The sequence below is a fragment of the Cyrtonyx montezumae genome, unplaced genomic scaffold (assembly GCF_038088225.1).
Source record: "Cyrtonyx montezumae isolate F1298 unplaced genomic scaffold, pur_monq_1.0 scaffold_10, whole genome shotgun sequence".
Taxonomy (NCBI): domain Eukaryota; kingdom Metazoa; phylum Chordata; class Aves; order Galliformes; family Odontophoridae; genus Cyrtonyx; species Cyrtonyx montezumae.
The window spans coordinates 9,148,139-9,161,113 of NW_027071826.1; the positions used below are offsets into that span (position 1 = coordinate 9,148,139).

The window sequence follows — 12,975 nt, forward strand, 5'->3', positions numbered from 1 at the left end:
GATGGGTTGCCTATCTCAGTCAGAGGAGTAGTCTATCTTCCTCACCGTTGAAAGAAGAGCTTCAGAAGATTCTTGGCCCAGTAACGTATCATAGTGATGCACCAAAACAAACTTCGGTTGCTCCACCACAGAAGAGTCCCGTCCAGGAAGGAAAATATCCTATTCCTGAAGATGCCTGGTACACGGATGGGTCCAGCAAGGGCAACCCAAGTAAGTGGAGAGCAGTAGCGTACCATCCTGCCACAGACACAATCTGGTTCGAAGAGGGGGATGGTCAAAGCAGCCAGTGGGCAGAGCTGCGGGCGGTGTGGATGGTTATAACCAAAGAACCTGGTGATGGTATCCTGAATATTTGCACAGATAGTTGGGCTGTGTATCGGGGGCTCACTCTTTGGATCGCACAGTGGGCCACCCAGGATTGGACTATCCACTCCCGACCGATCTGGGGCAAAGATATGTGGTTAGACATATGGAATACAGTCAAACACAGAACTGTGTGTGTCTACCATGTTTCTGGTCATCAACCCCTACAGTCACCAGGAAATGATGAAGCCGACACACTGGCCCGAGTTAGATGGGTTGAGAACTCTCCATCTGAGAATATCGCTTACTGGCTACATCAAAAGCTGCGGCATGCTGGGCAGAAGACCATGTGGGCAGCCGCTAAAGCGTGGGGACTGCCCGTACAACTATCGGACATCGCTCAAGCATGCCGAGACTGTGACGCCTGCTCTAAGATAAGACCGAGGTCGTTGCCTGAAACTACAGCCCATCTTGCTAGAGGACACAATCCTCTACAGAGGTGGCAGGTTGATTATATTGGGCCTCTCCCTCGGTCTGAGGGGGCGAGATATGCCCTAACCTGTGTCGACACCGCGAGTGGGCTAATGCAGGCCTATCCAGTACCAAAAGCCAACCAGGCATACACTATAAAGGCACTCACAAGGTTGATGGCTGCCTACGGGACACCGCAAGTCATCGAGAGTGACCAAGGAAGTCATTTCACGGGTGCAGTGATACAACGCTGGGCAGAAGAAAATAATATTGAGTGGCGATTCCACCTGCCATATAATCCAACGGGGGCAGGCCTTATCGAACGTTACAATGGTATTCTCAAGGCTGCCCTGAAGACAGACTCTCAGTCCCTGCAGGGGTGGACAAAGAGACTCCATGAGACCCTGCGGGACCTGAATGAAAGACCTAGAGATGGCAGACCCAGTGCCTTGAAAATGTTACAAACAATATGGGCCTCCCCACTTAGGATCCAAATTACGGGCACCGATAATGAAGTGAAACCTCAGATTGGCAATGAGAACAACCTTCTGCTCCCTGCCCCTGAGGACCTAGAACCAGGTACCAATAGAATAAAATGGCCCTGGAAGGTGCAGGTAGGACCACGATGGTGCGGCCTACTTGCACCTTGGGGGAGATTATTGGAGGTGGGGGGTTCGGTAGCTCCTCCGGTTATAGGTACATGGCCTACTGAAATAATGGTTAACACTCCAGTCTTCATTGCTAAGGGGACCCCTATCATGTCTCTGTGGCAGATCAGGACACCCCCTTTGGTGCCTGATATAGTCGTACAGCCACAGACATCGGGTCAAAGGGTTTGGTACAGGCGACCAGGGCGTGCCCCTGTACAAGCTGAAGTGTTAACCCAAGACAGGAATACGGCCTGTATCTTGCCCTGGAAAGCGGATCTTCCCCTCTTGGTACCTCTAAAACACTTGTATTACTCCCCATAAGTCTATGAGTCACCAGAAGGAATCAAAACAATACTGCAGTGTTCCAGAGTTGTTATAAGACCATGTGAAGCATCTGGTGATGGTCTAACCGGGACTGATGACACGTAAGATGGACCTGCACTGTATGATTACATGCTTCCAGTAGATACCACCGAGCACTGGCCCAAAGAAGAGTTCGACGGATGCGCCGATCATCACTCATATCAGATTACATCAGCATGCGTTGCGACGGGCAATTATGTAAGCGTCGCGATGTATTGGGTCTCTGTATCAAGGGGAACTCACCTTATGGTTACTTGATCAGTGGTTCATGTCGTGAAGGGGTGGAGTGTATGGGAACTGCTGAATCACGGCCTGAACCACTGATTGGTCACCTGAGGTGAGCACCAAGTCAGCCATGGGGGCACAGGTGAAGGTGATATACCTGTGTGGGTGGAAGGGGTGGAGCCTAGTTCCTCCTCTCTCAAACCCCATTTAAGGGCTGACCACCACCAGGGAAGGATCTCTTCTTGGAGATCCCTCCCATGTGGAGTCCTCTGCGAGCCTTGTCATCTTAAAGGTGAGCCATCTTCTCTTTTGTATTACCTGTATAACTGTTTGTATAGAACTACTTGAAATATACCATCTTCTATACTATTCCCTGGTGGAGTATCGTCATTAGGAGTTATTTACTCTACAACGTTGTCTTAGCCTTTAGGTCGGCTTAAACAGAACCAAGATTCTAAGTAGTGTGTCTAGCCTCTCCCATCTGAACTGGATGGCTCCCTTTTCTCCTTTTGTGTCAGCATTTGCAGCCACACAGAATGGGAATAAGACCACTTTTTTAGAGGAATATTTTTAGTCAGATCACAGAGCTGACCAGACTTGTACAGCTACGTCACTATCAGTGCTGACACAAACCATGGGTAGGAAGAGGCAGCCAAGGCTGATTCCTGCAGCAGCATTACAGCCGTGGAACTGACAGTGATGAGATGATACAGCACAGGTTGTTTAGCAGGGCTGAAGCATGAACTGTCCCCTTCCGACTGCAATACTACACAGTCTCATTTGGGGTATTTTTTTTGAGTACAGCCACCATGGCGTTGGGCTATGAGGCACTGCAGGCTCCAAGAAATGCACCAAAAACACTTCCTGCTCTGTGAATATTATATAAATAACAAAGTTAAACAAGAAGAGAGTAAAATGCATCCTATGAACTGATAAAACATACTTCATTTCTAGGTGTTCTACTAGCTTCACCCAATTTAAGTCAAAACAGAACTTTTACACTGGTGAAAAATATGCCAGAACGTAGCTGTCCCCTTAGAAGAAAACCCACCACAACTCTCAGCCACAGGAATGCTTCCCTCCTCAGCCCCTTCATACAAAACCATACCATGGAGGAAAGCATTCTGATTACGGATCTATCTGTAATAGGAGAAGTCTGATTAATAATATATGGAATAATGAAAGCTTGTGTATTGTCTGCAAATGCTCTAATGCACTTCATATCTAACTGGTAACAATAAATCAAGAGGTAGCACTAAGCTTCACCATATCTTAAAAGTAAATTTTTGAATCTATTCTCAACTTCACTAAATCTTTTTTTTAATAAAAAAAAATTCAACGGGACCCTTTTGCTGCCCAGAATCCTTTTGTATAGGCTTGTACAGGCACAGTTGCCATCACACTGGCATTCTTCAATAGCAAATTTTTCACATTAGGCACAGTCACGGAGATAAGAGCATATTTTAGTCTCGCTTTTACTCAAATTACTTACATTTTGAATTCAGAATGGTCTGCACCACTGATATTACCTTCTCTTCCCCTCAGATATGCAGCTGTGCAACTAACACAGAGGTTCAAATTAAATTCTTTAGTCTAAAACTTGGCTACTTCATGCTCTTAAAGAAAATTAAACCAACCCCCATACCACCTGTATTAACTTATTTCAGTCCACAGTTCTGTATCATTTTGCCGTTCCTTGGGAATTATTATGAGTATTAGTCCTGCTCCCCAAGGTCGAGCTCCTCCTGCTCCTATTTCTTTGTCCCTGGTTGTCCTCCATCCTGCCAGATACACAACCCTCTGTGCCTTCCCTCTTCCACCATCCACCCTTCTTTCTCACTGTTTCCATGTTCTTCACTCCTCCATGAACCTTCTCTCTCCTCATCACTACTAAAACAGGCTTGCTCATCTTTCTGTCCCTAAAAGTCCTTCCTCTGTATCGACCTTCACTCCCAGTTTTGGATGAAGAAGGCCTCTGTCACTTCTCTTACACACAAGACACAATTCTGCAGATGGCAGAAGAGAAGGGGAGACAACTCTGATCCTCCTTCACTCATGTCCCCTAAGCATTTGGCACTCACTGCTGCGAAACACATCACCACTGAGGAGTTGTTCCACCTTTGCCGTGAGCAGCCAGCTCATTTGCAGGCAAACAGCCAGCTCCCAACTGTCCAAGTGTGAAGTTCCTGTGATCACAGATCATCTGGGATGCCTTTCCTCTCAACACCAGGTGACTCCTCGCCAAATTCTTTAATCTCAGAGGCACTTACAGCTTGATGGCTGCCAGTGGCTTTTGGGGAAAGTCACTGTGACAGTATTTCCACTTCAACAGTATGGGCATGAATCTTTCTTCAAAGAAAAAAAAAAGACAAGTGCTGACAATTAGACCTTGTCTATTTAACAGGAACTGCCAAGTGCTGAACATGGTTAACTGCAAGTATAGACAATGATAAGTTACGTGCACCATCGTTCTGGAGGATAACTCCACTTCCAAAACTGCAAGTATAGGCATGGATAAAGTATGATCAGCTCACTCAAACCAGATCCAACACCAGCCAAGGCTTTCTCCGCAGTGGTAATCTTCCAAACAGCATTCAGAGGGTCCACCACCAGGCCCCAAAGGCTGGCTGAACACCTTGGCACTTCCTTAAGCCATCTGAACTTCAAAGAGTCCTATGAATCTTAACTAACTTCTCTTAAGTGGAAGAAAATCAAGGTTTCCATTCACCTGTGAAAACACAGCATTCAGCTTCTGGCTGGAACAACAGTTAGTTGACGCATCAAAAACACTACATTTTGTATTTAAAAATAAACCAGACCTGGGTTAATTTTGTATCGTTTCCAGCCCTACGGGTAACTCACCCAGACTAAATGCGGATTTACATTTAAAAAAAGGCAAAACAAGTATGCATTTTGGTGAAGTCATAGATCACCAACAGCCAAAATATCAGGAAGGGCTTCTCTGGGGATGCAATACTGTGAAAGACAAAAACTGCTCTTCCACAAGCACTGTGCTGTGGGATTGGTTCAGTGGATCTGGAAGCGACTCAAGTTGATAGCTTCCTGCCAATATCACTACCTAAAGGTATTTCTGTGGTCACCAGCCAAAGCATGGCAGTTGAAAGATATGCCTTAATCAAAACCCAAGGCGACTCATCTGCAAGCCATACATCCCCTGCATGTTAAATTATGGAGATTACTGAAGAGAAGTGTCAGACCAACATTCTGAAGTTGAGAACAAGGTGCCTTAAGTGGAAGATATGTAAAGCCTAACTTCAAGTGCTAAAACACACGGCCTGTGAATAATGCATTTCCTCTAGCACACGCTAAGTCTTTCTACCATTAAGCTACCCATAGCAGCGTTGGAGTTAACCACACTGGAGAACCTTATCTAAGCAGCACCTAAAAAGGATTTATTGGAAGGCCTCCAAGCATATACATGGAGCTCAAAAGCCTCAGCCAGGTTTACTTATAGGCGAAATAATTATCTGAATAAACTTTGGATTTTCTGGAGTACGCTGCATCACCTCTCCCCACGGCAAAGGAAGAGCCACATAGCACTTTAATTATTTTCTTCCACAAGGCAGGAAGCTCTCTGAGATTTTACAACCAAATATGCTTAGTTGGCTTTTTGTTCAGCACAGCCCTTAGCCTGCAGGTTGCATCTAGTGCTAAAACAAATAAAGATCACAGAAGTTAGAAGTGCCTATTATGTCAATAAAATCCAAATCCCTCGTAATGCAGTAATTGTTCCACGCAGCGTGTTTTCCAGTGCTTTGTCTGGTCTTGTTTTAAACAATGGGGCAACCATCACTTTCCTTGGACTATTTATGGGTTGAACAACAGTTTTTCCTGATCTGTAATCAAAGTTTCCACCTTTTATGTTGGACACACATGCAGGCCCCAGCAAAAAGCCCTCCTCTGCCAAGTTAAGCATCTCATTTCTAGAGAACCACCCGAAAGCCTTTACAGAAAGCTCAATACCAAGTTCACCAATCGACTCATTTCAGACTACGGTGAGTGACAACTCCCTTCTGCACAGCCTCTGCGTTTTCTCCCAGCAATAAAAAAAAGAAAAAATGCTCAGACAGGATTACCCCTGGATCTAGTAAGTTTTCACACAGTTCTTATTTGCAGAAAGGGAGGCTCCCACCCAGCTTCATTTTTGGCTGCCTGCTCATGCAGTACCACTACCGTATTTCTTCCCCTTTAGCCTATGACCTGTGTGATAGCTAATAACAGCATTCGACTCGAACTCGACAATAAAACGCAATGCAAGAATTAAAAAAGGAACAGGCCCTCCGGACTGGAAGCGGGTTTGAACAAAACGGACCTTGTAACACCGTCGGAACAGGTGATGAGCCCGGCAGCGTCAGCGCCGCGCAGAACCCCTCCGTTCAGCAGGGCAGAGGCCCATTATGTAGGTCACCTAGCCCACCCCTCCCGTCGCCCAGCGCTCGCCATCTGCTCGCGGCAGCACCGGGGCAGGATTCCTCCTCCCCGCCGCGTTACGGACCCGGGATGCAGCCGCAGAGCCGGGCGGGCCGCAGGGAGGCACGCAGCGTTCAACGGGCTAGAAAGGAGAATAAACGTAAGGATAACCCATCCTGCAGGCAGGCAGCGCTCGGGGAGGAGACGTCCCCCCCTCCCCCCGCCCGCGGTACTCACGTTCTCGGTGTCGCGCTCGTTCACCGTGGGCAATGGAGTCCGAGTGGACATTTTCCCTCGCTCGGGCACCAGCGCTGCCCGCGGCGCGCACACGCACTCGCACACCACCGCCGGGCCGGGCCGGGCCGCGCTTCTGCTGGGAGGCGTCGGGCGCAGGGAGCCACCATGAAGGACGAGGTGCCGGGGGGCGGCGTCGCTCCGTGTCCCCCCGCCTCCGCGGCCGCGTTAGATCCCCCCGAGGGAGCGGGGCGGCCTCTCGCCCTCCGCCTGCCGCGGGCTCATCCCACGCTCAGCCGGGCAGGGCGGGGGACTCAGCGGCGGCGCCTCATCGGCCGGGGACGGCGGGGGAAGGGGACGGCGGAGCGGCTGCCGGGGTAGCGGGCTCGGCTCGCCGGCCTCGAGAGGTGGGGGGAGCTCCCCGCTCCTTGCCCCCGTTTCACCGCGCCGCCGCCGCTCCTCGCATCCCGCCCCGCGGGCCGCCGGCGGGATGATGGGGACGGCGACCGCCCTCCCGCTTCTCCTTCCCGTCCGCTCTCCCGCGCCAGCCGCCCCCCGACGAGCCAAGATGGCCGCCCGGCTTCCTCCGCGCCGAGACCAGCTCCGACATGAACCGGAAGGGCCCGCCCCGCGGCCGGCAGCGGCGGGGCGGCCGGCGGCGTGTTGCTAGGGGCGGGGCGGGGCGGCGCGGGGAGGAGCCGGGCTCTGCCGCTCCCGGTGCGGCCTCGGGTGGGACCCCACGAAGGGGTGGGGTGGGTTGGGTTGGGTTGGGTGGACGCGGTGCGAGTGGGGGAAGCGTGGAGGAACGTCGGTGTTTCCAGCCCAAATCTCCCTTCTGTTTGTTTGGAACCATTTGCCCTTGTCGCAGCAGCAGACCCTGCTAAAGATCTTGATGTAGTGGATCTAATACAAAAGGGAAAAAGAAGTAACCTTTGTATATTCGGTATACAGCTAGCTTAGAAACAGACCTATTTCTGTTATTATTTCTGGAGAACAGGCAGAAGAAGACCTCTGCAAAAATAAATGTGGGATTGGATGGGATCTGTAGCAACTTGCCATCTCTGGAGATCCGGCAACGTAGCAATAACATTTTGTCTTTCTAAAGCATAGTTTATCTGACAAACTTTATGTATCTTATAAATATTTACCGGCTTAGCCTTGAAATCCATCCTACCACGTAGATGAGGTTTTCCCCAGTCTCAGAGACACTAGTAAGGAGGGGCAGCCCCCGTGCACCATCCAATAAACAAGCTGGCTGTCTTGTTTCTACATCAGGACTACCAAACTTCACACACCTGATCTGTGGAAGGAGAAACTTGGTAGATTTGCACGTACTCATGTTATTTTTGCTCTCAAGCCAGGCTGACTCCTTCCTCTGTGTCAGTGACAGGAATTTGGAGTAATTTGAAGAATGTTTACCTCTTGTGCTTGTGTATCTTAGGAGCATTAATGTTGGAAAAGACCACTAAGATCACCTAATCCAGTCATCAACCCATCTCTTGTATGCATGTATTTATGTCCATATCTGTGCACATGTACTCAGCTTATGTAAAAGCAAGCAGGACCCTTTGCTCTGGGAACAGAGAGGGAGTTGAGTCTATCTGATCTGCCAAGGTCAGCCGCAGAGCCAGGAAAAGTATCCAGATCTCCTGGCTCACTGCTTTTGCCACAGGGCTGCTTCTTCATCGCTTTCTTTTTGGCTGCCAGTAGAAGGTGTTCTTTACCATTTGTTTATGAAAAATGGTAACTGACTTATGTCAGCGTCAGAAAAAAAAGTAAAAATAGGCAGAGATTTGCTTTGTTTGTTAACCAGATGAATGCTCTCATCCTGCGTTTGTGGGAACTGCAGCTGGCATGGGAATGCCAAACTGCCAGCACCGAAGCCTGGGAGCGATTTTCAGAATGTAAACGGAGTTCAGTGCTGTTTGTATGTACAAGCGTACACCAAGTGACACTGAAGTATGGGGCTATATATACTAGTGTTGCCATTCCAGGGACGCACTTAAATCCAGACTATCCCATTGTGGATGCTTAGGTGAAAGTCCTAGGCCTGTCCATGCAATAGGGGTTCTGCTATTACTTCGGGTAAAGCCCACGTCTAACACTGCCCAAGTTAAATGGGGCTGAGAGCAGGTGGCAAAGGAGGAATTGGCTGTGGGGGAAGGAATGCTTGTTTCTTACAGAGTGATGCTTCTGACTGGCAAAGTGATGTTGAAACAAGAACTTTTGAAGAAAGTGCTTAAAGAGACCACAAAAATAAATAAATAAATAAATAAACAAACAAATAAATAAATAACAGCAGCTCTTTTTGCTGTTTTATTGCCAGTAATGGGCAGCTCCATGCAGCAGAACCTGCACAGGGGATAACAAATGACATAGCAGCTGCTTTATTGTTTCATTTAATTCTTGCTATATTCTGTGTCTCATGTTCAGACAGGTGAAGCATATAAATTTTCTTAGAAATTTGGCCATACTTAAAAAAGGATTGCATGGGTTTTTTATTTCTTCGTTGCCCATAAATATTCTGTGTATTATCAGGTACTATAAGCTGTGTTTACAATCAGAAGGCGATTTTTCCCTAAAGGTTCTGAAAACTCAGGCATCTGATAATCCAGCTGTATTTTCCTGGTTCTTGTGCTGTCACTAGCAATAGTGACAGTATTTTCCTAAGTGGAACTCCGATGACAGTGCTTGTACGTTATCTGGGGTAAACTGCAACTTGTGCCCTGAGCTGCACTGCCACTACAGTGCTAAGAGTTGTAAAGACTTGTTTTTGTCAGTGGAGTTGGAGAATATGACTCAAAGACACACAGGAAGCAGCTTAGTTAAGGTGCCGTTTTTATGGCCCTTTTTTGGCTATCGCCAGGCACAGAAAACAAAAGAAAACAATGTGATTAAAAACATAACATCATTATGATGAAGCATTTAGATTTTCTTCTGAATACTAAACAACTAAGAATCTCTGAACAATACGTTGCACTTGCATAGTAAATCCTAACTTTAGCATTGTGGTCAGAGCGAAAACGAGGGAATTGATTAAAAATGCTGGACAAAATGCAAGGATTAATTTTAAACTATTCAAATGTGTGAGGTTTCAGTCTTAATTCCACAAAAAGGATTACATATGCAGAACTGACTTAGATAATTACATTCCCCTCACCTCTCAGAGGCTGGGGACTGGAAGACATCAGCTGGAAGAGGCGAGTAGAGGATCAGCTAATGTAATTGTTAGAGCTGCCTCGTCCTGCACTGCAGCAATGACAGAATACACCACATGGGAATCTGCAGAAATATGAAATAATTTTCATTAACACAAAAAATACCAGTTTAAACTGATAATTATTAACCCTGATGCCACTTGAGTTCCTTCAAGCCTTTACAAAATGCTTTTTAAAAGCCACAGTAGAGTAACCAGTGTTATTCCTTCTTATTCTGGTGCCCTGTTGTTGTTGGTTGGGATTTTTTTCCTTAGAAATTCTAAAATAATCCCATGCAGTGGATGGTTTTCAGGGCCATTTCGTCATCAGGGTTACCTCTGAAACTGATATCATTATTTGTATTTGTTTTTCAAATTTTAAATTCCATAGCATGTTGAAAACTTAACAGTGTTTTATAATAGGAAGGAGAAACGTGTGATTTCAATAGTGGTGATGACAAAGCTATTGACAGAAAAGTACTGATTACAGTCTATGAGCTGAATCAATAGTCCCTGCTCATATAATGAGGCCCAAGTGCAAACCACTGCGTGGCCAGGATGATATGTTTTTGACAGCAGAGAAAACAATGGAAAGGGAAAAGATCTTCCTTCTCAACGTCACGTCACGCCAGCATGGAACGAGATCCAAAAGGTGGGATTTGATTTAATGTGTTAACTTCCTCCTTTGATCCATGCAGGTTTGACTTCGCAGCTTGCCTTTCTCTTCAGGGTCTCTGGGGACAGCAGACTGTAGCAGTGCAACTGCTTTTCACTTCTCTCAGAGAGCTCAGGCACTGGGCTGTGGATATGAGAATACAGTGGTGGCTTCTGGATTGCAAGCTCTGTGTAATTCCTTACCTGTCAGGCCAGACGTGCTGTGCATGACAGAGCCACATTGCATGACGTGTGAGACATGAACCTTCGTGGTGGCATCTCTATCAGAGATAGAGGATGAACAGCACTGTTTCCACCAGTTTGACACAGTGCCTGAATGGCTCACGAGGTCCGGGGCAGAGTCACACTGCCCCAGGGAGATGGGTGAGAGTATTGTTCTGGTGGGCTGGCACTGGGTTAGTGTTGTGAAAAGTGAAACGAAAATACCTCCTTAACTTTCCATAAACCTGATGCCTTGCAGGCTATGAAGGAAACACAAGGAGAAGCAGTCAGTTGGCAGCCATGCTCTGAACTTGACCCTATGTTTGAAGCTAACCTAGGTATTTTATAACAACCTCTTCTATTCCTGCTAGTGCATGACCCCAGCAGGGCTGCATTTTAAACATAAATCCTTTTGAATGCCTTGCCATTTGAGTCAGGCACGTTGCTGTTCCTCCTACACTGCTTCCTGTGTGGTTAATACTGAATCAAAGACTCCATTCACAGTGATGGGAAAAGAATAGATGACTCCAGCACACGTAATTTTCAAGTGCAAATTAATAATTGGTGTGCCTGAGTGTCAGCGGGAAGCAATTGTTGGGTAGCAGGGAGATACATTCCAGGTTTTTGGGCACAGGTTATCTAAAAATGAACAGGCCCACGCTTGTTCAAAAATGAACATCTGAAATTGTCAACAGGCCAGTGGAAAACACGCAGCTTGGCTGAAGTTCCCAGGGCCCACAGTATACCCCAAGAGCTGGCTTTTGCCAAGAAGTTCTTAGAGATTCCTTCTCCATCTAACAGACCTGAGCAGCTTCCACCTGTAATAACCATGCACACCTTCATGCAATTTAGTAGTCCGCAGAGCCTCTCAACTGCCATCCCTGTCAGTTTTACTCTTCTCCAGAGTCCTCTCAGTGTGTCTGCACAGACTGTTTGTGTGCATGCACACCCACCTGTGAGCCCAGGCTGTTTGTGTGAGTGTTCCCCAGGTACGAGCTCAGGCTAAGCCCAGCGGGCTGTGGAGGTGCGCCATGTGAAGGCTCAGGTTCTTGCTCAAGCCATCTGCAAGGGTTTGGCAGAACCGAGCCCTAAAGTCATCCTATGGATTTTCCTGAAGAAACTTGCATTTAATTTAATCACACCTTTCACAAAATATTCCCTTATCTTCATTTACAGTAGCAAGGAAACCACTAGCAACCAGAGAAAACTGTTTCCGTCATTGTATAACCCACCCTGAGAAATGTTTGCTTCTGCTTGAAATATACCTCATAGTAGCTTCCAGCTCCTGCATCTCTCCTGCATTTCTCCCTTGGATGAGCAAATGCCTGTCCCACCCAGGACAGGGTCACCCCATAGCTTTGTCTGTAAGAGACTGAAGTTCTGGAGACTGTCACCAAAACAAATCCTATTCGATTCTGTAGTAGTTAGCACGCACATGTTCTCTGGTTCGCCTTCACCTTAGCAGTCTGTTTCTGCCATGGGTACCAGATATGAACATGGTATTCCAGCTATAATAACACAAAACCCAAATACAGACATGATATAATTTTTTTGCTGATGCCACAGTCTAAGAACCCATTTAGTCTTTTCAGATACAGTATCTGAGCTCTAGAAACTCATGTTACTGTGACTCACATGCCCTTTCAATATCTCTGACCCTTCCCCTCCACACAGGTCCCCTGTCTCAGAAGTGTGCTTTGTTTATCCTACGAGCAGAATTTTTAGCTTTGGCCATACTAAAATGTTTATCTCTCACCCAAACACAGTTTTTCAAACAGTTTTGCTCTGCTCCAATGCCATCTTTTAATTTTCAACCCTTCCTCCATCCTGGGGGCTGCTGCAAGGCTGATCAGTAATTCTTTCTGTCCCCTTATGGTCTTTGATACAGCTATGCATTGGTGCAGGCCAAGAACCAGTTCTGCCAGGCTACAGCACTGCATTATGTTTTTCTGCTGATAAAAAGGAGTTGCTGCCTTGAACGTTCACACATCACACAACCTGGAGTGGGGAAAGCCTGGAGGGAGAATAACTCAGAGAAAAAACAGCTAGGGGGTGAGCAAAAGAAGGGGTGCAAGGACTGAGGCATCGAAACAGGGCTGGGGGCAGGCAAGGGGTCCCAGCACCCTTCCAGAACACTGCGGTGCTGCAAGGGCAAGCAGTCCAATGCTTGGTGAATGTCATTGTGGTTTCCGTAGCTCTGGTTTCTCAATCAGCATGTTCTGCTGC

At 47.2% G+C, this 12,975-nt stretch overlaps 2 protein-coding genes across 11 annotated transcripts in view; one reads left to right on the top strand and one right to left on the bottom strand.

The window, feature by feature from the left end:
* The window catches only part of MARK3 (microtubule affinity regulating kinase 3), a 65,630-nt gene extending 58,631 nt beyond the window's left edge, over positions 1-6,999 (bottom strand). For 3 of the 10 annotated variants that reach the window (XM_065750006.1, XM_065750014.1, XM_065749998.1), the window contains exon 1: positions 6,681-6,993. In XM_065750006.1, the coding sequence (XP_065606078.1) occupies positions 6,681-6,731 (51 nt within the window). In that variant the 5' untranslated portion in view covers positions 6,732-6,993. Of the gene's footprint in view, positions 1-6,680 lie in introns of all 10 variants that reach the window. The other 7 variants (XM_065750024.1, XM_065749989.1, XM_065750044.1 and 4 more) reach the window with 5 other exon arrangements.
* Positions 1-12,975, top strand: part of XRCC3 (X-ray repair cross complementing 3) — a 421,446-nt gene that overhangs the window by 224,827 nt on the left and 183,644 nt on the right. The window lies entirely within an intron of this gene.